The sequence below is a fragment of the Azolla caroliniana genome, unplaced genomic scaffold, assembly GCF_043228905.1.
Source record: "Azolla caroliniana isolate FFs.n. ecotype wild unplaced genomic scaffold, voAzoCaro1.0.p SCAF_3, whole genome shotgun sequence".
Taxonomy (NCBI): domain Eukaryota; kingdom Viridiplantae; phylum Streptophyta; class Polypodiopsida; order Salviniales; family Salviniaceae; genus Azolla; species Azolla caroliniana.
The window spans coordinates 24076322-24100033 of NW_028230438.1; the positions used below are offsets into that span (position 1 = coordinate 24076322).

A 23712-nucleotide genomic window follows, 5' to 3' on the forward strand; every position below is an offset into this window, starting at 1 on the left:
TAGATGCGTTTTGTTGTGCTAGGTGATAGTGAATAAATTTAGTCTACCTGTATCAACAGCCAACATCCTCAACTTCAGTTTCAGCCAATTTACTTCTCGCATTTTTGCAATTCCACCAAAACCAAAATCCCCAAATATACACAAGGTTCCAAGTGCAGTAGTGCCCATATAGTGAGTTAAAATGCATGCAACCTACTATATCTTATCTAAGACCTTTGGTCAACATCAATAACTAAGATTCCTAAAATAGAATCACAAAGCTGTGAAATGTTAAGATTCCTAAAGCACCATCACAATTTAGTGGTTTTAGTTCACTATCTCCTTCATGCATTTAATTTGATCCAGTTAAATGGTTGCATTTTCAGTGACCGAGTTTTTATGTGCAGTGTCCTCAAGAGACATACTAGTACCCCAATACAGGTAAAATCAAACTTGAGTACAAACCCCAGCTGGAACAAGGATTGTACCAACATAATCAGATTCTAGATGGCTAAGTATAATTCCTAACACCGAGCATAGACAAATTAATTGACCAGGCTTAGATGAAATACTATTTTTTTCTTTACACGATTACATAATAACTTGCATTTCATCTTCTGACTGTGACTTAGAGAAGTATTGGCAATGACTGTGTGAACATAACAATACATTTGACTTGTGTTCAATGTGTCTAATACAAGTAAAACTGAGGTTTTACAATTGATTGGTATACAGATCAAAATATCAATGTAATGCAATATTGTGTAGGCTTTTGGAAGTGACCTGAACATGTTGCTAAAGACCACGTCAAAGGATACATGGTAGACACCAAAAACACAGACACAAGATAGACTGATATATATAATATGGCTATACAGCTTGAAACCCCTGGCATAGAGCTTGAAAATTTTAATGCATTTATTTTTCTTTTAATGAAAAAGTCGAGGCCGTGAACGGAGAGGAACTTTTCCTTTTAGCTTTAATCGACGATAAGCTTCACGAATATGGCATGGCCTTGTGGGACCTGTCTCTTTCCTTTCAGTCATTACTACTCTTCCTGCAACAAAACCAATGAAAATTGAAATTTTTCATCAGTTTTGAATACATAACTTAGAGAAAGTATGAAAAGATAAGACCAATTGAAAAAGGACATTGTGTATAATTGACATTTTAGTTTTTACCCATCTCAACAAGCTCTCCAACAAACATTTTTGCAATTCCTGACATCACTATAGTCATTGGCATCGAGATGGCACAGCCTGCGACACTTTGCAGAAGCTACATTCAAAATTGGTTCCATCAGAAATACAAACAAATAACACTATGATAGCCTAGATAAAACCATATCTACATTCATGCACTTGCATCACAAGCAAATAACACAAAAGGATGGTGCTAAGACTGCCATCTGTATTGATAGGCTAGTAGGATATCTACATCCAACGCATTTTCATCAATACAAAACATGTGGCTCATAAAGGTTGTTAATATAACCATTTACATCCAGATGCACACCCCATCAGAAAAACACAATCAAACAACCCGCTTGCTAATCTAACCACCTATATCCAAAGGCATAACCATCAGAATACAACACAAATAACACGGGCAGATTTATTGGATAACCATCTACATTGAAAGGGATTTCCATCAGACCAAATAAAACATAAAGATCGGTAAGATAACCATCCATAATCAAAGGCGTCTCCTTTAAACAATCAAATAACACACAAAGATTGGTACGCTAACGACTCATATTCAAAGCCTCGTCCAAATAGAAACACAGACAAATAACACAAATGTTTCTAATAAGATAATCATGTGAACACGAAGGTACTTCCACTGGTAACATGAAAAAACATATAAAGGCTTGTAAGAATATAAACCATCCACATCCAACGACAATTCCTTTGGAAATACAAAAAAAATTATACAGAAAGAATGTTACGATAACTCTGCCCCAGATACGATTATGAATTCTCATATTATATGCACAGCCTTCAGTTGTTTAAACGTTTCAATATTGTTCTAGTTTGCAGGAATGTTAAGATAATTTTACCCTAGATACGATTCTGAATTCACAAATGATATACACAGCCTTTAGTTATTTAAACATTTCAATATTATTCTAGATTACTTGTTTAGTATTAAAACGACTTTGCTTTTTAGGTCATATTCTACAACTAGAACCTATTTGTTGTACATCTCCTTGTTTACTGTCTTAAATTCTTGGGATAATCAAACATCACATTGTTTGCAAGTTATTGGAGCCTATTACTTCTTAATTCACAAAAAATGGTTAACAATTTGCAACAATGTTCACATGAAGAAGCAGAAACTAATGGACATAGCTGAAGGGTTTCGTGCAATTCTGGCCTGAAATTTATGTACATGAACTGAAATTGGAGAGGATATGTGTCACTGTTTAGGTGTTCTTAGAGTTGCCAGTGATAGACAACTAGGCATGAAATATTTGGCAACTAACCAGGAATATGAATACAACATTCGAATTTTGGATTGGGCTTCATAAGTTCCATGGATCAAGTGGTATTTTCTTTAGGCAATCCATCTTTTGAATGTATTTTTATTCTCCTTTTCTTGCTACCTTCTTTGTAGGAAGGTTTCTCACCACTATTCTTAAATTGTCACGATCCAAATTAGAAACAAACCTTTGAGGGTATGAGTACGCTGTTTAGACCTAATGCAAAGGTCCTGAACTCCAGGTGTGATACAATTATCCAAAGTAGAATATATAATTGGTTATGACAGGCTTTTATGTAAGAGAAGGAACTAGACGTTAATGATATATTCTCATCTAGGGTTTAGAAGACTACTTTAAGGAAAACTGTAAAGCTTGGTCAGTTATGAGGATCTGTGGCTTGTACATATGGAATCTGGATGTCAAGTCAACTTCTTGTATGATGCTTTATATGAAGACATTTACATGAAGGAAAGCAAGGGGTGCATAGTTCAAGTTAAAGAGAAATTGACATGTAAACTCAAGGTTAAGTCTAGAAACTCGCGAGGCTACAGAGATAGTGGCGTAGAGCAGTGTCTTTACATAAAGAAAATATCATAATCTCATGTGTAAGCTTTCTTATCTTGATGCTTCATTGATTGCTGATATTTATGAGGATACAGTAATGCATAAGACCTTTGAGCGAAAACCAAAAGGTCTTGGCATCACAATACTAGAGCATAGAGTACGAAGTTGATATATATGTCAAAATAAAAGCATGTTAACCTTGCATATAGAGACAGTTGAGTAATCATAGAGAGAGGCTCCAAGAGGAACCTGCTGTCTCCAACAATAAATTGTTCCAATCCACGAAACAATAATTTGCCTAGTTGTTTTTATTATTGAAATTTTGGGAATAATGTATAGTTCGATGCTTAATTTAATCATAAAACCTCCCAATGATGGATCTACTTGTTTTCTTGTGTTGTACTCATGAAAATACAAGGACTTTTTTAGTACGAGTAACAGAATTAATTCCGTTAAACGAAGTGGTTCTAATGATCATTAAAAAACCTAACTACCTCAGACAAGAAACCCTTCTTTATGGCTCTTCTATCTGTTAGATTGCTTACAAACATTAAAATTGTTACAAGGATATCCAGAAATTCTCATAAGGGTATTGTAAATGAGCCTTGAAAAGTTCATAAGAACTTCCAAACCTATCCTATCAAAATGCTTTTGCATCTGCTTGACTCTATAAAAACATTAAAATTAATTATAATATAATGAAAATCGAACTGAATGCTTAAAACAGACATTTTCGATTTTACAAAAATACAATTGTATATAATATTTAAACATCATATAAAGTAATTAATCAGACACACAACGCTTTTTACAAACATTGCATTTCACCACAGAAAAATGTACCCGTCTCATATTCGCCTTTTGGAATCCCGATCTTCGATAGCACTCATAGCGACTCATTTGTTCAGCTGTGAACTGAGACAAGATCCTTCTGGAAAACACAATGAAACGGTGGTCACGAGCTCAAAGGTATGGTGTACGTTTACCCGCTCAAAATATGAAATTTTTGTTACTTTAAAATGCTCGTCATTATCTCAACAAAGAAATAATTTCGTGTTTCATTTCATAAAACTTGATTTTTGTGAAAAACTATATATGTATGTATGTATGCATAAACTGATTAATATTCAAAAGTACTGTAGATCTTCGAAAAACTATGCACTCGATACTTATCTGAACCAGTAAACAAATTACATGTTTCTCAACATAAAACCCACTTTCATGAAAATGTATATCTATTAAAATCAATTTAAACTCAAACGTACCCAAGATATTCCAAACTATATGCCCTTCTTAAACGGGTAATACTACAAAGTATTTTTTCGTGAAAATTTAAATATGTTAAAACCAATTCATGTTCAAGAACACCATTGAAGATCTGAAATAGAAAGTATTGGTTGATAGAAAAGGTTTAGGGAAAAAGGCATATACTTAGAGCAACCTGAATGGTTCCAAACAGATTTTAGAGAGAGAAAGCAAACAAATATCAAAATAGAACATGCCTTACACTCTAAAATCAGATAAAACGGCGATATATATGGAAAGGATTTTCAATGAAAAAAGAATACCGTGAGTGACATATATACTTACTGCATTTTCTCAGTATCGATGGTCTGAGTCTTTCCAAACTCAATCTCCAAACTCTCTTCATCGTCATCTTCTTCTTCTTTCATCTTTTCGGATCTTCTGGCAGGAATGATTTTCTCTTCTTCTTCATCGCTACCAATGAATTTTCTCTTCTTCAGCAGTTCTTCCTTAGTCTTGTCAGCCTCTTCTTCTTCTTCTCCCTCTTCTTCGTAATTTACTTCTTTTTCTTCGTGTCTGGCCTGTCCTCCTTTCTCTTGGTGATTATGATTGTGATGTTCTTCTCCCATGTGATCATCTTCTTCATCGATGTCTTCATCACCTGCGTGAGAAATCTTTCCTCTACTCACTTCTCCTTCCCCTTCTCCTTCTCCTTCTCTTTCTCCTTCTTCTTCTCCTTGTCTTTCTTCTTCACCTTCTCCATCTCTTTCTCTTTCTACTATCAGATCTTCATCGTCATCTTCCTCCTCTTCGTCATCATCATCTTCCTCGTCATCCTCATCATCTCGTTCTACTGCTGCTGCGATACGCTTGATGACCATGATCTTCTTTCCGTCCTGCTCCGCTTTGTGAACACAGCAGGAGAAACAGAAACAGAGAGAAAGGAATGAGAATGAAATGTAGTGTTTTTAAACAAAGAAAACAGATATACTAATTTGTGATGACAAAACCAAAACCCAAAACACTTGGGAGAGGGAAAAGAAGAAGAAGAAGAAACTCCGAATGCCATCCATCATGATCCCATTCATATCCAAATATGTCCACCAGAATGTCCCCCCATCTCAACTTATGGCCACGTTAACCACTCTTTTGGGAACCCTACCCAGCAAATGCTCTAACTAGGACCACATGATTTGACACGATCCTTGTGGCCAGTCCATTACCGTTGTACATTCACGATCGATCGATCGATCGATGAAACATTATAGCAGTACATTCACAATCGATCGACACAGCATTATTGTATTACATGCACAATCGATCGACAAACCATATGTGTCATGACACGTCCAAACTGTATAATAGAACTCGTTCTATAGTGATTATTGAACTTGCTTGTCTTAGCAAGCTTGTCCATGCCTACCTGCCCAACCATTAGCCATGTCTGCCTTTTTTTATTCCAAAAAAAACTCCTTCCATTAGTTATAAAACTTTTACATATGACAATGTTATATACAAATCCCAGTAGGGGCACGACAGTTCCATCTTATATCGAGGCCCGTTGACTCCAGAAAGGGATAGGATGACCATTGTTGGATGAAGGTTAATCATTGTCTTCGACTCCATCAGATCCGCCCTTGAGGCCATCATATTGGCTCTTTAGAGTGGCTACAACTTCACTCCATATCTCCTACAGTAACACTACTTGATGCACGGTTTGATTGGAAAAGACTCGTCTACATTGTTGTTTCCAAAGAATCCAAAGAGCTATTGGGCTGACCAATTCTAGCACAACTTGAGCTTTGGCATTAATAGAAGTTGAGTGGATATTATCGATGGTGGAAAACAAAATCCCTTGTGCCTTTATCACTAGTGGCACCCCCTCGTCCCGATGTTCGTACTTGTCAACTGGGGCCTACGGTGATCACCAACATACATTTCCCCATTTGATTGTGCCTTGCACTTGGCATAATTGCAATAAGCAACCAACCCCCCTGCCATAGTTGATGGGTCTTTGGGCAGTCCCACAAAGCATGTCAGATTGACTCTATTATATTTGGGCATGCTACACAATTAGGAGAGTTAAGGATTCCACGCGGCCACACTCCAACCAGAAGTGACCTATGTATTACTAGCCATTAGAATGTGGTAATTCGCATATTGTGGTGTTGTTTCTATATATTCTGCCAAAACTCATCCATGGGGAACATGATATATTTGCCAAATCTTTGTAGCAACTCTCGGGCGGTTTGAGCAGTTGGAATGTGGCATCTCAATCTAGTTGTGGATTGAAAGAAATGGATGGAGTTGCTTCCTATACCCGCATAAAGATTGCGCCACGCCCATTGCAAAGGGTTCGAACAGACCTTACATAGCCATGTATTTTCATGAAGACATATGTGTCATTTTGGTTGTACTTTGATCAGACTAGGGTCTACATATGTGAGTACTCGAATTGCCATGTTCAATGTTGGTACCTCATTGTCTCGCATTTCATGGCCTTGGATCTTGTCCGATGTTTCCCTACCTCGTGGGATCAAGATGCCCTCCTCTTCGTCGCCTATCCACGTCTTTGTTTTCGTCGCTTGATTAGCAACTTCCCCAAGCAATAGAGCATTCATAATTTCAGATCTCATACTAGTCCATCCATCCCTGATTCCATGGAGTATGTTGGCTTGATCTTGTAGTGGCAATGACATAAACCATCTCCAACATTCTATACTTTTTTGTGAACCTTCTGCAATGCTTCTCAATGATAACCCCTTACTTGATCCAACTAGTTGATTAGATTCACCTATGATACATGGGTTCCACAAGATGTGTTGACTGAGCTAGGCAGGTTTAGAGTTAGGTTGATCACACTTGAGTCCTCGTCTTATGTCACACCACACCTTCCACATGGATGCACTGAATCTATCCTCCAATTGGCATGAGAAACTTGGTTTGAGATCCATGTTTAGAATCCATCCCATCGGAGGGGCCCAATTAGCCCCTTTCCGTGGTGTAAAGTAAGCAAAACATGTTCGCAATAGCATTTTCCAGCATTCATCCCCTGGTTGGAGTCCTCGTACCACAAAATTGGCGAGTAATGCTTTGGACTGTGAGAGGGGATCATTATACCCAATCCTCCTCTCGACTTGGGTGATGCGAGCACATGCCACACCACCTTGCATCCCATCAAGCCAACAATAAATTCCGTTGAAATACTTTACCCCTTTGCATCACGAACTTGGGATTGATACATCCACCTGCATAATTCAGAGGAAATCAACAAATAAATTGCCTAAGGCATTGGGTATTTGAATACAATGTACACAAACTTCTTTGTACAACAAAGGCCACTCCAATTACATGTATGTCCTAGCATATAAAATTGATGCACACATACACATACATCTTACATAAACCTTGGATGTCCTATGTTACTACTATATCAATGCTCTTGAAGGACATGACACTTGTAGCCATGTCTGTAGTGACACAAACTATATAAATTTATGAAGTAATGGCCCATTTCAAACAATCTTCCGCCAGCATAGTAGTGCCAACATAAAGATGAAATTAGTGTGGCACATTACTCTTGTGACCTTTCGACAAAGTGGGGTGGTGTCTTTCTACTAATAGCCACATTTTCATATCCATAGAATCCATGACATGACTCCTCTATAGCCATCATAAAATCATTCATTACGCAAGTAAATTATAGACCATGGTTGGTAGGCGCACAATTAGGGGTATGTGCAATTACCTTACTTTATGCTTTGTCTATATCTTTGTACACCATCAAATTCATGGAAAATTTCCAACTAATAAGCTTTTCTCATCCTTCTAGTACATTTGATTTACAAACCACCAAACAATTTCATGCTCAAACATTGGATATATGAAATAAATCTCTGATACAAGTTGAATAATTGTAGTGGGTGTTTTGAAGTTGTCATTGGATTAACATTCGGACGTCGCATCCAAAAACAGGACCATAAAGTTCATGACATAAGCACATTATTAATCATTCTCATAAACATGGTTGGACCATGCGGAGGTTAAGTTGCATGGCCATTAGTTCGTGATGGCTAAAACAAGTGTATGGAATGTCATTTTATGGGCATCCTCATTTTGTACATTGTTGTTGTACACAGTGAGAGGAATGTAGAGGAGTGAGTCCAACGAGCACCTTCAAAAAGGTGAGTGAGAAGGCACAAGAGGTAATATCTGTTGCATGGAAGAAGATATACCGTGATGGGATGGATACATAAATTGGTCTCGTGGGCGGGTGCGAGTGTTCATTAGGGCATCATGCTCTCTCTCTCTCTCTCTCTCAGTAAAAGCACACAATTATATTAATTGTATATGAAATTCACTTAATTACAATGCTTCTTAGTCTCCTCTACCTATCATATGCCTATGTAGGGAGAGGGACATTCTTTAATGTTGTTAAAAAACCTGAATATGCATTTGAGGAAATGATCCCCACATGCTCTAACATCCAAAAATTCCACATGAGAATACCTTTCAGCTTCTTTATATAGGCTTTCACCCCATGTCTATTATCAAACATGAAAGCATTACGCATATTCCAATTGTGATGTAGACCCCAATAACGTAAAAATTGGAATAATATCTCCATCTCATCATTTGAACCATTTTGAACATATTGAGAAAAAACCCATTGTTGAGGTCTCAAACAACATCGGGTTAAAACTTGCCAAATGTCCGATGAGTACTTCCAAATGGTACACACTATAGGACATTTAATGAACTTATGTGTACTATCCTCCAATGGAACAGTGTAAAAGAAACAAGTGCTAGACCATAGTCCTCGCCTCTTTAAGACCGAACCTAATGGGAGCCCACCAATCATGACTCTCCATATGAATATCTTTGCACGAAATGGTAGATGGGAATGCCAACCATGTTGTGATATTTTCCACCACCTTGCATCTGACTTACATACATTCCACAACTTCGTTGCTTTAGGAGATAGCCAAGATAATGATGTCATCGCATGATGATACAATATATTTGTAGTGACCTATACAATATATTTGTAACCGCCAATCCACCCAAGGTGCAAAATTTGTTTTCAATTGCAAAGATCCTTCCAACAATGGTATATCTTGTAATTTCTCCCAAATAAATCCATAATTTGGGGGAATACATAACCATCGCTTGGCATCTTCACATTCCAACAACCTTTGAGATTCATTATCAACCACATCTTCCAAATGTGCAATTCCCAATCGAAATAAACGATTGAATTGAGATCTCAACTTCTCTTTCCCATGCCAAAACAACACTTGAGAAGAAACAAACAATTCATTTTGTAATGAATTACAATATTTTCGATCACTTGATGGTCCCCATTCAAAAAGAGATAATGCATCTTGCCACGATCTTACCAAATGTTGTCCACATACAGAATGTCAAATCTTTAGAGGAAAACTTCCATTGAGTAATGACCACTAGGATGCTTGAAACTTTGTTTTCTCGTGCACCAATCCTTCATGCTTAATAAAATATTGCATCATAGATATCCATGGTTGATCTTGTTGACGTATATTTCGTAATAATGCAAATCTATGAGCCATCAAATGCCTTTCCAAATCCAATATTGTTGCACCACCTAACATTTTAGGAGTAGCCAAATGGTCCCATGAAATCCATGTAACTCCCATCATTTCTCCCTTCCACCACAACATGAACCGAATAGGTTGTAGCATGTTTTGTAATGTCTTCTTAGTCCAAGGTAGTAAATACAAAAAATATAATAACATGGGTATCAAGATACATTGCACCACTTTGAGTCGTACATGAAAGGTCCATAAATTGAGAATTCCAATCCATAAATTTGTCATTCAATTTACTACCAATCCAATCAATCAATTGAACATTTGTAACATCAACACCTAATGGATAACCCAAATGTCTATAAATTGATCCTCGTGTAATCACTGACCCTCGCCATCCCAAACATTCCAAATCACTCTCCGTACAAGAAATAAGTGTGAGACTTCCTCCAAATTATATACAACCCTGAAGCCAAAGCAATTTGATCCCAAACTTGCGTACTCCTTTCAAGATTTTCTTTTGAGGCTTGTAAAAACATAAAAGAATCATGAGCCAATGCTTGTGTCACCGATTGTCCACCAGAAGGAAGATGCAAACCCACAATACCACCACTAGCCGCAAGATTTGACAACATTACTAACAAAGGGTGTGTAACAATAGCAAATAACAATGGGCGTAGTGGACATCCTTGCCACACGGATCTAGTAAGAAACACTTTCGGAGTAACACCGCCATTAAGCATCACACGTGAGGTTGCATTTTGCCCTAGCAAAAAGATAAGTCGACACATACGAGGACCAAACCCCATATTATACATCACACCTGAGAGGAAAGACCAATTAACATGATCATATGCTTTTTCCAAATCTAATTGCACCATAACCATTTCTTGATGTGTATGTCGAGCATAATTGGTAGTCATTTGAACATTCAAAACATTATGCAATATATTTCTACCTGTAATAAAACCATATTGAGATGGATGAATAAGTTGAGGCAAGAATTTCTGAGGTCAGTTGGATAATATCTTTGCAAACACTTTGTACAACCCTCCCATCAATGAAATAGGCTTCCATTGATGAAATGACTCCGGAGATGGTACCTTTGGTATCAATTTGATTAAGCCCACCTTCCAGCTCTCAAGCATGAAACCAGAATCCCAACATTGTTGAAACATTTGTGTGAATGAGTCTTAAGCATGCAATCATACTTCATAAAAACTTCATTTATAACACCATCCCAACTAGGGCTTTTACCATTTGGAAGGTGTAACAATACCTTTTCCACCTCAGCTTCTTTAAAATCAACATCCAATTCTTGACAAATATTTATATTCACAACACTCCCAATTACATTATAAAACTCTCGTCATGCTTTCAACACATCCTCATTAATAATCAACTTTTGCCCAATCAAAATCTTAAAATGAGTAATACATAACTCAATAACCTTGATTGGGTCTACAACAATGTCATCCCCTATCTTAATTTGTACCACATTTGAACGAGCATATGGTGGTCTTAATCCTTGAAAAAATAGATGAAATTGCGATTGATTATCTATAAATCCCTCCTTTAATTGATGTAGTCTTGTATGTTGATAACTTTGACAAGACAAATTCTTCACAATGTCTTGTACTTGAACTTGAACATCCAAAAGCTCTTCATCATGCGGATTATTCATTGATACTACATTGCATCGCGTAAGAATATATGAAAACTTACCAATCAATTTCTTACGTCTTTTAACATTAGTCATACCATACATACGATGAATATTATTGATGTTTTGTAGTGTTGTATCCCATGCATACCATCCTTCTGAAATAACTTGTTCTGAAAACATGCCAAATTTTTGTTGCATATAGGCATCAAATAAAGAATGTAATAATAAAGAAGAATTAAACCTCAAAGGAACTTGATCAAGCAATGCTTTGCACATATCTACCCCATGTTTATTAAACTCAAAACATATGGGAAAATGATCCGATGTCACAACCTCTTGCATAATTGAGATATTAAGCATCTATGGCAAAAAGGGCTTGTCATGCACATTGCATAACATGCATTCTATCTAACCTACTCCATGTTTCCTTATATTGCATAGACTGAAATGCAAACACAACCTCATCTTGATGCAACCATTTTCATACATCCAACTTCAAAACCTCTGATGCCAATTTGTCCCAAACTGCTTGCTCAGGAGAATCCATCAATGGGAATTGTGAAGTAGATTGTGAAGCATCAACACACATATTAAAATCACCCATTAACAAACCAACATGGCCCACTAATAACTGTGGATACATTGAAGACCATAATTCAATGTGTTGATTAACATGATTAGGTGCATAGATTCTCTCTCTCTCTCTCTCTCTCTCTCTCTTTGCGATCATCATGATGCAATGTTCTCATCTCACGTCATAGAAATTGTTGGTTGATGAATGTGTGCAAGCTCTTTCTGGTATGGATCCACTCCACTATATTATTGGGTCTCTTGTTGGCTTCTTGACACACCAAAGGAAGTAAAGAGTTTGATTTTGTCAAGGAGTTCCTTCTCATATTAAGCAATCTATGTCAAAGGTATCTAGTCCGGGGACCCATTGACCGTCGCGAGGATAACTACAATTTGTCATTCGATAGGGATAAGGAGAAATCTCTCGAGTGTAAGTTATGGACACACCAAAGGAGGAGGCGAGAGGCTATGTCCCAATCCCTCCCTCCCTCCCTCCCTCCGTCCATTCTATCCTCCATCCATCCCTTCATCATCCATCCGTCCATATATCCATCCATCCATCCATCCATATTATGTATCCATCCATAGAACAAAGACACCCTCTCCCTCCTTCCTCGCCCCCTTTCTATTCTCACGAGTACAAAAAATTTGAATCACTTCAGATTGAAGCTTAGCTCTCCCTGAGAAGTAACCAGTCATCATGTTCGTGAAGCTTGAGATCGGTAGCGATGGCGTTGGACTCATCACCTTCTCATATCCCCCTGTCAACGCTCTTGCGTTTCCACGTAAGTAATTCTTATCTTCTCATAAATTTGTCTTTTGTTTCTTCTGTTTCTTAACTTCTCCGTGTGTAGCTATGCTTTAGGCTTTCTATCATGCTTTCCTTTTCCAGAAAGGAACCCTTTTTTCTTACACACATAAATTGCTGTTGCATTCTGATTGTTCATATTATGATTTTATCCGAGTTTATTTAAAACATATACTCATGTATGCGTAAATATATTTGTATATATACGTGTGTGCCTATGTGCGTGTACATGCGTGTGTATGCTCAAGGCTAGGCCGTAAATCCTTTAATAGTATCCAAAAGACAACGGAGATCTGAATCTTCAGGAAATTGAGTAGAGGATATTATCCGAATTACGTCTAGGTATAGTAGCATATATAGTCTGAAGGTTGAGTTGTGCCATAAATCCTTTTATATATAGGATTAGGATTTCTTGTCATGCTTTTCTTTTCCAGCATATATATAAAGAAAGTGTTTATTTTGCACATATATATAAAGAATCTTGCATATTTATTTATTTGAGCCTTTCCAAGGCTTGATAGTGCGTGTATGTATGTATAAGTATTAAAATGTCTTCAAGGCTTGTCAGTATATGCATTCTCAAGGTTGAGCCATGAATTATTTCAAATCGTACGATCAAAACATCAGTTATCTATGTATTTTGGAAGGGCTTTGGGCTAACACAAACTGTGAAAACATTTAACCTCCTATGAATGAATAAGTTTCTGTATTGGCTAACATGTCGACTTTATCTTGGTGTTCTTTGCAAACATTGTCCGAAAATTTCCAAGGCACAAAATAGGGAATTTGATATACATATGCCGATACCATATCATAGTGACTGAAGTAGTCACAAAGGGTGATGGTAAGCAGATGTCCAAAAAGAGCTGCAAGTACTCCTGTAACATGCAGAAAAACTATGTTTGCAACATGACATAATGAATAGTAATTGGGAAATTGGGTTTTTAGGACTTGATGAGCCTCCCTACGTATAGTTATGATGACAAAGATCCACAACACAACTTTGTTTGTTACACGACATAATGAATAGTAATTGGGAAATTGGGCTTTTAGGACTTGATGAGCCTCCCTACGTATAGTTATGATGGCAGGGATCAATAACACCAAGCCATCATGTTTGTGGATGGGCAAATTGCAGCGGAGGCAAGTGACTTTTTCCAGTATGGAAGACACATCATGAAGATTCATTTACATTTTAGAGAAGCTTTTTTGTTGTGTTTGTGGTTACCATCAGTATGCTGAATGCGATATTGCATCTCTGCCTAAATCTTGGCCAAGCTATACATCTTACCCAATCTAGAATTTATTAGATATAACATTGCATCATTCCAAAGATCAAGCGATTGAAATATTGTGAGTCCTTCATATTCCATTAAATATGAAATTTCTTATATATATGCAAGTCTCAGTACAATTGTATGATTGAGCAATGTGAGAATTAGATTTCCATGGCATTAGAAGTTCATTTCTTAGTATATTGTGGTATGTAATGTTCACTAGAAAATCTATTTATGTGAAGCTCAAATACTTTTGAAAACTGTACATCGACACCAGGTTTTGTTGCATGTTTATATATGTAGTTCTATGCATTCTATGGAAGCTTGTTATTAATTCAAACAGGAATAAAACACTTCCCATCCTTTAAACAAAAATCCAGGGTGTATAAATCTTCATTATGAACACTGCTATTTATTTTTATGCATTCTTCCATTCTTATTTTCTAACTTTGCCTATTCTCATAATATGATTTGACTTTATGTCGCATATTTGAATTATTATTATTATGCTTATGCTTACAACTTGTCCACTCAATGTCTTATTCCAGTTCTCAAGGCATTCAAGGAAAAATTTGAAGAGGCTTGTACTAACAATGATGTTAAAGCTATTGTTATAGCTGGTAAGCTTTGTATGATTATGAGGCAGAGATAGTACTTTCATATAGTAAGTTTTAGAGAGGTGGCAGAGATAATATTTTCATCTTCCATCTAATATTTTCAGGTGAATCAGGGAAATTTTCGGGTGGATTTGATATTGCCACATTGTTAGAAATTCAGAAAATAGGTATTAAGGATAGAATAAATTATTGTGAGTGAATGCCAAGTATGAAATCACCATACGAGGATGTGCTGTCTGATGTATGCATGAAGCAATGTATGTGCATACAAGCATATATTCTTACATTTTCCATTCTCACAATTCTCATGCTTCATTCATATGCAATTTAATATTTTTTTAGTGCTAATTTCTTGTTTAACTCATTGTGGCATGATTAGCAAGGTACACCACAGGTGTGTCAAGATTCATACATCCCTCTTTGAATGGGCATTTAACTATGTTCTAGTTACATTGCAGGAAATGTATCTCTTTTGGGACGAGTTTCTGTCGACATAATGATAAATACAATTGAAGGTACAAATCAGGAGTTGGAAATATCTATATTGGAGAAATTAGATTGGTGTAGTAAGATTTAACAGTTGAATAAGGTCCAACTTCATACTGTATTTACTTTCTTTTGTGCACTGCTAGGAAAAAGCAGTTACTGTGCCTTGTGTATGTCTTACTGTGTTATAATTAACATTTTGTGGCCCTGAACCCTGTACATATAAAAACACCTAAAACATAGAAAATTGTAGGAAAACAAACATGTTCCATCAGAAAGGGAGAGAATGTCACACCACCAAGCTTGTAAGCTTCTGACAAAAGCAAGCGATTCAACTTGTTGCAGGCCAACACGGAATCTGCTTCATGTATGAAAAAACTTGGAAATTAAATATGTTTTCTATGAAAGAAAGAAAGATATGTTCTCTGTGAAATGATTGCATAATTAATCTTGACAATAGACATGATAATAAAGAAACTCAATACATGGCAAAATCTTGAATGCCAGAGCTGATTGCATGGTTGCGTGAAAAACCAAGAACAAGAACTTAAGAGGCTTGCCTGTCTTGCACATTATAGGGGCATTGGCAAAACCAAGGATCTTGTTGTTCGAGTTCTATTTTTTTATGATCTAGAAACTTCATGAAAATCTAGAAAAGCCATTATATGATCCTTTGGTTCTAGTGGCAATCAATTTATTCAGGTATGCTTGGGTATGCACATTAAATTTTTGGCAATGTTTCAAACTACAGTTGTTCTCTATGAATTTCTAATAATGCATTTTGTTGTATGCTTGAAATTAAAGCCTAATAATAATGGGATCCATACTTTGCAGAATAAACTTATTTGTTTATGTGTGATTGAACATCTTTTACTTTTGTGTTTTGTAGCTGCAAAGAAGCCTTCAGTTGCCGCTATAGAGGGGCTTGCCTTGGGCGGTGGTCTCGAGCTTGCAATGGTATTGTAATTAGTTTTATGTTCGATGTTTTCGTGTTGCTTATAAATTTGCCATATATATTCATTTCACATATACCATTATCAGCTCCACAGTCTCTTATTTATTTTCTGTGCTCACATAAACTAGGTTTTTTGTATTTGTCTATGCTTAATGCAGGCTTGTAATGCTAGAATTGCCGCCCCAAAAGCACAACTTGGCTTACCTGAATTACAGCTTGGCATTATTCCTGGATTTGGTGGTAAGTATGATTTATAACTATGGGAGATTTGTTGATCTCAAAAGCCATTTGGAATTGAACTGTCATCTTAGCTAGACAAAGAGCTAAAGGTGGAAGACATTATATTTAATTTAATAATTGTCTCCCGGAATTTTGAAGGTGTTTTACTCAGTTTCAGGAGAATGTACATACTTGGTAACAATGTTATAACATTTCCAGGTACGCAACGGCTGCCTCGACTTGTTGGGCTCTCGAAAGCTATTGAAATGATGCTGGTATACGTTAAGTTACCTGTTGTACCTAACATGATTAAAACAATCTTAAAAAGGAATAGATAACTGAGATGCAAATCTTTTTCATGTTACAATTTGAGAAGGATATGAAAACATATTCATTATGTACATGTAAAAACACATTAAGCATGGATGTCTCTGTGGGCAGAGCAAGAAGGGACAAGAAAGGACAGAGGTGGCTCGTTTTGGTCAATTGTCAAGTTGGTGGCAGGAGATAGGTGCTGAAGTTAGGCTAAATTGAAGAGGAGGGTTTGATTATAAGGGGAAACAATGGGCTGACTGGGGCTAGTGGTACTTCAGAGTTTATGGGAGTACAGGAGGATCAGAGAGGCTATTGCGAATCATAGTGTGCAAGCAGAAAGGAATGGTAGAAAGTTTAGAAACAAAAGAGAAATTGAATATCCCTACCGTAACATTTAGAAAAGTCATTTCCTCTTTACGAAATAGCTGATTGGAGCTATTTGCATTTCAGAACTCTTGAATATCCCCGCCACAATATTTAGAAATGTTACTTTTTCTTTTATGGAACAGATGGAAACAGTGCATTACTATGAATAATGATATTATAGTAAAGGTGAACAAGATTGTGGTGGGAGGTGAGGACTACTGTGATTTCCCTAGGTTTCTATTGCTGAAAGTCTATCATCTTTGTTCAATATAAATATTGTTTCTCTCATTTTAACATTTCTATATGATTATCGTTGTATCCAATTCTGCGATGTTGACTTTCTCTCTCCCACATGGTGATTTGCTGAGACTTATAAATTTTGAGATTGATTTCACATGCTTTATTTCTTGTCTGTTTCATCATACCATGATTTAGATGAAGGCCATTTTTTTGTTTGTGTTTCTTTTTGTCCAATATATATTTAGAGGGCCACAATAACAAGCAGCAATGCTTTCATTTGGTGAGTCCATGCAGTTTTCAAAATCAATCAGCTCAGAGGAAGGAAAGCACCTAGGACTGGTTGATGATGTGGTTCCACAAGGGGAACTTCTTATGAGAGCACGAAAGTGGGCATTAGACATTGCAGAAAACCGTAAGCCACGTGTCATCAGCCTGCAAAGGCTTGATAAGCTTGAACCCCTTGGAGATGCACGTAGGATACTGAAGGTTGCACGTGCCCAGGCAATCAAGACATCCCCCAATCTTCCGTCACTTCTTTTTTGTCTTGATGCAATCGAGGTGGGTGTTGTGTCTGGAGGATATGCAGGAAGTCTTAAGGTGGATTACTCTGTGCCTACCATCCATTCGTCTTACCCTGACTGGTATTTACATCGTAATACTAACATGGTTTTTAACAGGAGGAACAATTCTTTAATGAAGCAGTTATGTCTTCAACTGGGAAGTCATTAGTTCACATATTCTTTGCTCGGCGTGCGAGTAGTAAGGTACAATTCTACCAAGTAATATTGCTGCGGTACTTTATCTTGAAACCTAATGGGAATTGTACGATTGTAGGTACCTGGCGTAACAGACAGAGGACTACGGCCAAGAACCTTAAAGAAGGTTGCAGTTATTGGTGGAGGATTAATGGGATCTGGAATCGTAACTGCACTTGTTCTGAGCAATATTTCAGTTGTGCTAAAGGAACTGAATGGCACTTTCCTTGAGCAAGGCATGAACCGCATCAAAGGTAGCAAACGTTATACACAGTTATCATTTGTGCTATTTTGTAATGAATAAGATAGTTTATATATACAAGGTCACGTTGATGAAGGTAAGGCATATTGGTAAGATTATCAGTGAGACAAGCGTGTGCACACACCAATACAAATATGGAACTGCCAAGGGTATATGATCATAACTTTCTGATGTTCCTGGTGATTGTATGGCATCTGAAGGTAAGGTATATTGCTAAGATTATCAGTGAGACAAGTGTGTGCACACACCAATCCAAATATGGAACTGCCAAGGGTATATGATCATAACTTTGTGATGTTCCTGGTGATTGTATGGCATCTGATAATGCAATTATCTGTACATCATATCTTGACACTTGTTGTAGTTCATGGCGCTGTTATTTGTTAGGTCTTGTTCTCTTGTAGGGGATTGCATTCTGCCATTGAAATGTGTTAATTCTGTGTGTACAACCTAGGCCTGGATGGTGCGACCTTAGACATGAACATCTTCGTTTCCATTACAAGGTGTTGTTCCTTACCAATATGGATGCATTTATGAATAATTAAGTATGGCAAGAATGCATTAAGGTGTTGTGCCCTTTTGACTCTGTTTGTTTTTGGAATTTTAACTAGCTGTTGGAGCAGTTTTCATCACATTTCAAGGCAGACTATCTAAAACAAATGTCATTGCATAGAATGTTGGTAGGGAAGATTAGTGTGTTGTTTTTGCATTAGTCAAGTATATTTTAGTTACAGGGATTCACTTACATTAATTAATAAAGGCTTTTTGGATTAACAATTCTTAACTATGTTTCTGTATCAGCAAATCTGGAGAGTCATTTGAAGAAGGGTATCTTGACTGCAGACAAGTACAAGAAAACTATGTCTCTTATCAAGGGTACTCTTGATTATCGTGACTTTAAGGATGTTGACGCTGTCATTGAGGTAAATTGTTTGCTTCCCAGCATGGTTGAAGATGTGAATATGAGAAACTTTAATAGTTGAAGACATGGACATGAGAAACTGTATTAGTTGATGACATGGATATGAGAAACTTTAATATTTGAAGACATGGATGTAAGAAACTGAGAAATTGTTCTGGTAAAAATTTACAGACGGCAAGTGAGAACATTCCTTTAAAGCAGCAAATATTTAGCGATCTTGAAAAATACTGCCCGCCCCATTGCATTCTTGCCACCAATACATCAAGTCTGGACTTGAGATTAGTTGGACAGAGAACCCACGCTCAAGAAAGAATAATAGGGGCTCATTTTTTCAGGTAATGTCTTTAAACATGAGCAATATATAAATTAGTCTATCCTTGTTTTCTACTCATTTATTGTCTTTTTCAGCCCAGCACATGTGATGCCACTTCTTGAGATTGTTCGATCAGATAAGACTGCAATACAGAATATAGTTGATCTTATAAATCTTGGAAAAGTAATTCAAAAGGTTCCTGTGGTAGTTGGTAATTGTGTGGGATTTGCTGTTAATCGAATGATGTTTCCATATATACATTCAGCACAAATGCTTGCAGACCTTGGAGTGGATATTTATAGAATTGATAAGGCTGTAAGTGATTTTGGGCTGCCGATGGGACCTTTCAGGTAAGCTTATTGATACATGACTGTAAATGAAGACTCCTTTTCATGAGCCTCTCAGATATTTTTGTTCATGAAGATATTTGTTTGTGTTCATTCTGCAGACTTATAGATTTATCAGGTTATGAAGTACAGATTTCAGTGGCGGCAGAATTCACAAAGGCCTATCCTGAAAGGACCTACCAGTCACAGCTAATAAGGCTTCTAATGGAAGATAATCGTGCAGGTACAGCTGTTTTTAAAGAGAGTCTATATCTTTTCATCTTGATGTTTTTGCCATTGGGAAACAGGTAAGAAATCTGGTAAGGGTTTCTATCTTTATGATGCCAAGCATAAAGATAGAAATCTGGTAATGAGATTCTATATCTTTTTATCTTGATGTTTTTATCATTGGGAAACAGGTAAGAAATCTGGTAAGGGTTTCTATCTTTATGATGCCAATCATAAAGGCATCCCGGATCCAAACTTCAATAAGTTCCTTGAAGAATCACGTCGTATTGCAAATATAATGCCTGGTGGAAAGGTACCACAACTTCTTTAAGGATTTTGATGCAAAAGAATTTATGCTAATAAAATCATCTTGTGATTGATTGCTCTGTCTGTGCAGCCTCTTGTGGTGAGTGATGATGAATTAGTAGAAAGACTCTTCTTCCCTGTAGTCAATGAATCATGTCGAATTCTGGGTGAGAAGATCGCAAATAAAGCATCAGACTTAGACATTTCATCAGTGTTAGGGTATGGTTTCCCCTCGTACAGGTAAGTTTGGGGTTTGAGGTTTAGGGATTTGAAGATAAAACAATACATAAATAACAGAAAGAGATTAATTGGCTGATTGATGTTTGACGTATTTACTTTGTATAGAGGAGGGGTTGTTTTCTGGGGAGATCAAATGGGGGCTGCTTATGTGTATAACAAATTGAAGGGTTGGTCAGAGGTGCATGGTGCCTTCTATAAGCCTTGCTCTTTCTTAGAAGAAAGGGCTATCAAAGGAATCTCGTTGGTATAAATTGTTTTTCCTGCTTATGTAATTTATGATACTGGTTTCATGCTATATTGTCTCCTAATTTTTTATTATCTGTTTTGGCATGTAGGAGGCACATTCATTTGATGTCACCGCTCGCTTGTAAATTGAAGGATATATGGCTTGTTAATAAATAAAAACAATGGATATAACAACTATTATGTATCTGGTTGTATTCTTTCGCTAATAAGGTATCTTATATACAATCAGCTTCAACTGGTTCGTCTTCATTGCAATATCCCGTACTCAATGACAATAATTTACGAGTTGCGTAGTAGCATTTTGTTACGGTTTAAATTACAAAGCATAAATTATAGGTTGTTATGTTTCATCTGATATAACAATGCTGGTATGTTTTATCTAAATATAACATTCTTTATCAAAGTAGTGCCAGAAGCACCGAGGGATTCGACTCGTTCACCATAGTTCGTGCCATCAGATCCACCATGTACTTGCTTTGATGTGATTCCAACGACCGATTCACCTCCTCCCACATTGTCGGCATCAAGCCCTCTGCCACCCCAAGCCCATCTTTTGACCTTCGTCCTTTCTCCATGTCGTAAACCTCCTTGTTTCTCTCAAGGGGGAAATGTGGTGTGCATGTGTTCCTTTGTGCCACCCTTTTAACACACCCTTTTTATCATGCATGTACCTAAGCCAACCCACCCTTTTAACACACCCTTTTCAGCTAAGTCAACCCAAATAGGTACCTTCATATCGACTATAAATTGAGCAAGAAGTAAGAAGCTAAGTAGGCTGGTTTTGATCTCTTATGTGCATTTCACAATATAAAGCGACATGTATAATTTGTTTTCTGGTTTTATTGTTCACATTCTTGATCTTCATTAGCCAAATTGTTCTTTGTTTGATCATCTCACTCAATAGAATTTTTATCCAATCCTTAGAACCCATTGCTAACTAAATTTATTCTTTTTATTGGTTGAATAGATTGGTACAAGGAAGCCCAACATCTTGGCAATGCTTTCCCCTCTTGCCTAGAAGAGTTTACTCAACTCACCTTTCAAACATTTTCCATTGATAGATCGCCCTATTTTTTTAGTATACAACATATATAAGCATGAGAATATGGTCAATTATTCAACTTTGTAATATGCTTCCTTGTTTTATTCAGGTAAAGAGTTGGTATTTAGTACGACTCTATATCAAGCCACATAACATTATTGGTTAACATGATTAGTAATCCATATGCATGAAGTAAAAGGTATGTTGATATGAGCATGCCATCCAAATGTGAAGGTATTATTAGTCTAACCAATGCTCAAGGGGAACATGAATTTAAAAGCGTTTAGTAGTCATACTCTTGGTGTGGTCTTTGGAAGTCCTAAGTGTTGACATACTCATAAAAATGACCAAACTATGGAGTAAACCTAAAAAAGTATGAAATTTGGAAGATAAAATCCATTGTCAGATTGCGTTTTACTCGATGGAAACTTGATCCTAGTTGCTATATCGTGCCCTTGGTGAGTCCAAGACAAGGCTAATAAGTGAAGGCAAAATGTTGTGTGTGATGCATTGCTAAAAGAAAAGGCATTTTTGTGTTGTATGATGCATTACTAAAAGAAAAGTCATTTTTGTGAGAAGAAAACTTGCATTTGCTTAAAACAAAAACATAAAGTGTGGAAAATCCTCACTAATATGTGATAATCACAAAATATCTAGAAAAATCCAATATGTATGATAATCACAAAAATGCAATTATGTGTTGAAAAAATGGAGCATACGAGCATAACAAGCCCAAGAGGTAAAAACAGAAGAAGAAAACAAAGCAATGTTTTACCTTTGAAAAACAATCAGGTTAAAACATTAAAGGCAAGAAGAGAAAAGCAAGAACAAAATCTAGAAAGAGAATCAAGGAACATGTGGAACTCTACTATTACAGTAGTGAATTGAATGAGAAGCCAACCGAACCAAATGAAAACTTCAAGTGGGACATGAGAGGTGTGGAATTCCGTGCACAAGGACAAAATCCGGAGATATGTAATACATACACATACATATATGTAGTAGCAATGCAATGGCAACATTCTGTGTAAGCACTTCGAACCATTTGGGCCAAAGAGGGCTATGTTTAGCGATGGCCCTAAATTTCCCATACGACTAGGATCCACATGGTGTCCTGCTGAAACTTAGTCAAGCCCAACCCAAACCGAACCAGACCAGACCATATGTGAAGATCTAAAAGAAAGCCTTTGGATTTGTGCCCCTCAAAAAAAAAAAGAACCTCACATTCTTTCTCATTCTCCAGCATCATCATTTCCTCTCTTCTGTCTTTTGTGCTTTGTTAGTCAAACATAGTAGCTTAGCTAGCTAGCTAGCTACAGATACATTCATTTATGCACAACCCCCACAATACCATGGTACATACAAGCTAGATAGTTTCCTAGACTACTCTAAAAAAACTACTAGCTATTCCTGTAGGTCACTTCTCACTGGTGTGAAATAGCTAGCTGTGGGGGTCTATCAAAAAACCCCTCACAAGAAGAAGAAAAACCCACTGACATGTGTCAGATTCTGGACTGACTTCCTTTTGTTTGTTCTCTTTATTATTGTCAAAACTTAGATACCTAAACTCCATCCACCTAATACTAAATCCTCTCTCTCTCTCTCTCTCTCTCTCTCTCTCTCTCTCTATTCTATCCTCTTCATATTTTGTTCTTGGTCTTAGAAGTTAGCACCTCTTTAAGGTCTTCTATTTCTAACCTCTTGTAAAAACTTTAG

The 23712-nt window shown here is 36.8% G+C and overlaps 2 protein-coding genes across 3 annotated transcripts; one reads left to right on the forward strand and one right to left on the reverse strand.

Annotated features, from left to right (window-relative positions):
• Nucleotides 1–633: 633 nt before the first annotated feature.
• LOC147866744 (uncharacterized) lies at nucleotides 634–5222 on the reverse strand. The gene is made up of 4 exons (XM_087317218.1): nucleotides 4616–5222; nucleotides 3869–3956; nucleotides 1161–1257; nucleotides 634–1036 (listed from the first exon to the last, which is right to left on the reverse strand). Exons 1-4 carry the CDS (start codon nucleotides 5149–5151, stop codon nucleotides 909–911), a joined length of 849 nt encoding a protein of 282 aa, XP_087173344.1. The 5' UTR covers nucleotides 5152–5222; the 3' UTR covers nucleotides 634–908.
• Nucleotides 5223–12696: 7474 nt separating this feature from the next.
• Nucleotides 12697–21317, forward strand: LOC147866745 (glyoxysomal fatty acid beta-oxidation multifunctional protein MFP-a-like). Of its 2 annotated transcripts, XM_087317219.1 has the most exons (18): nucleotides 12697–12858; nucleotides 14707–14778; nucleotides 14880–14942; nucleotides 15234–15290; nucleotides 16151–16218; nucleotides 16375–16456; nucleotides 16655–16710; nucleotides 17651–17953; nucleotides 18034–18120; nucleotides 18191–18365; nucleotides 19175–19296; nucleotides 19467–19630; nucleotides 19704–19958; nucleotides 20057–20178; nucleotides 20354–20475; nucleotides 20560–20708; nucleotides 20814–20952; nucleotides 21044–21317. In XM_087317219.1, the coding sequence occupies exons 1-18, from the start codon at nucleotides 12774–12776 to the stop codon at nucleotides 21077–21079; spliced, it is 2157 nt and encodes a 718-aa protein (XP_087173345.1). In that variant the 5' UTR covers nucleotides 12697–12773; the 3' UTR covers nucleotides 21080–21317. The 2 variants fall into 2 exon arrangements, with proteins under 2 accessions (XP_087173345.1, XP_087173346.1); XM_087317220.1 differs by lacking the exons at nucleotides 20354–20475; nucleotides 20560–20708; nucleotides 20814–20952; nucleotides 21044–21317 and adding an exon at nucleotides 20243–20347.
• Nucleotides 21318–23712: the final 2395 nt, after the last annotated feature.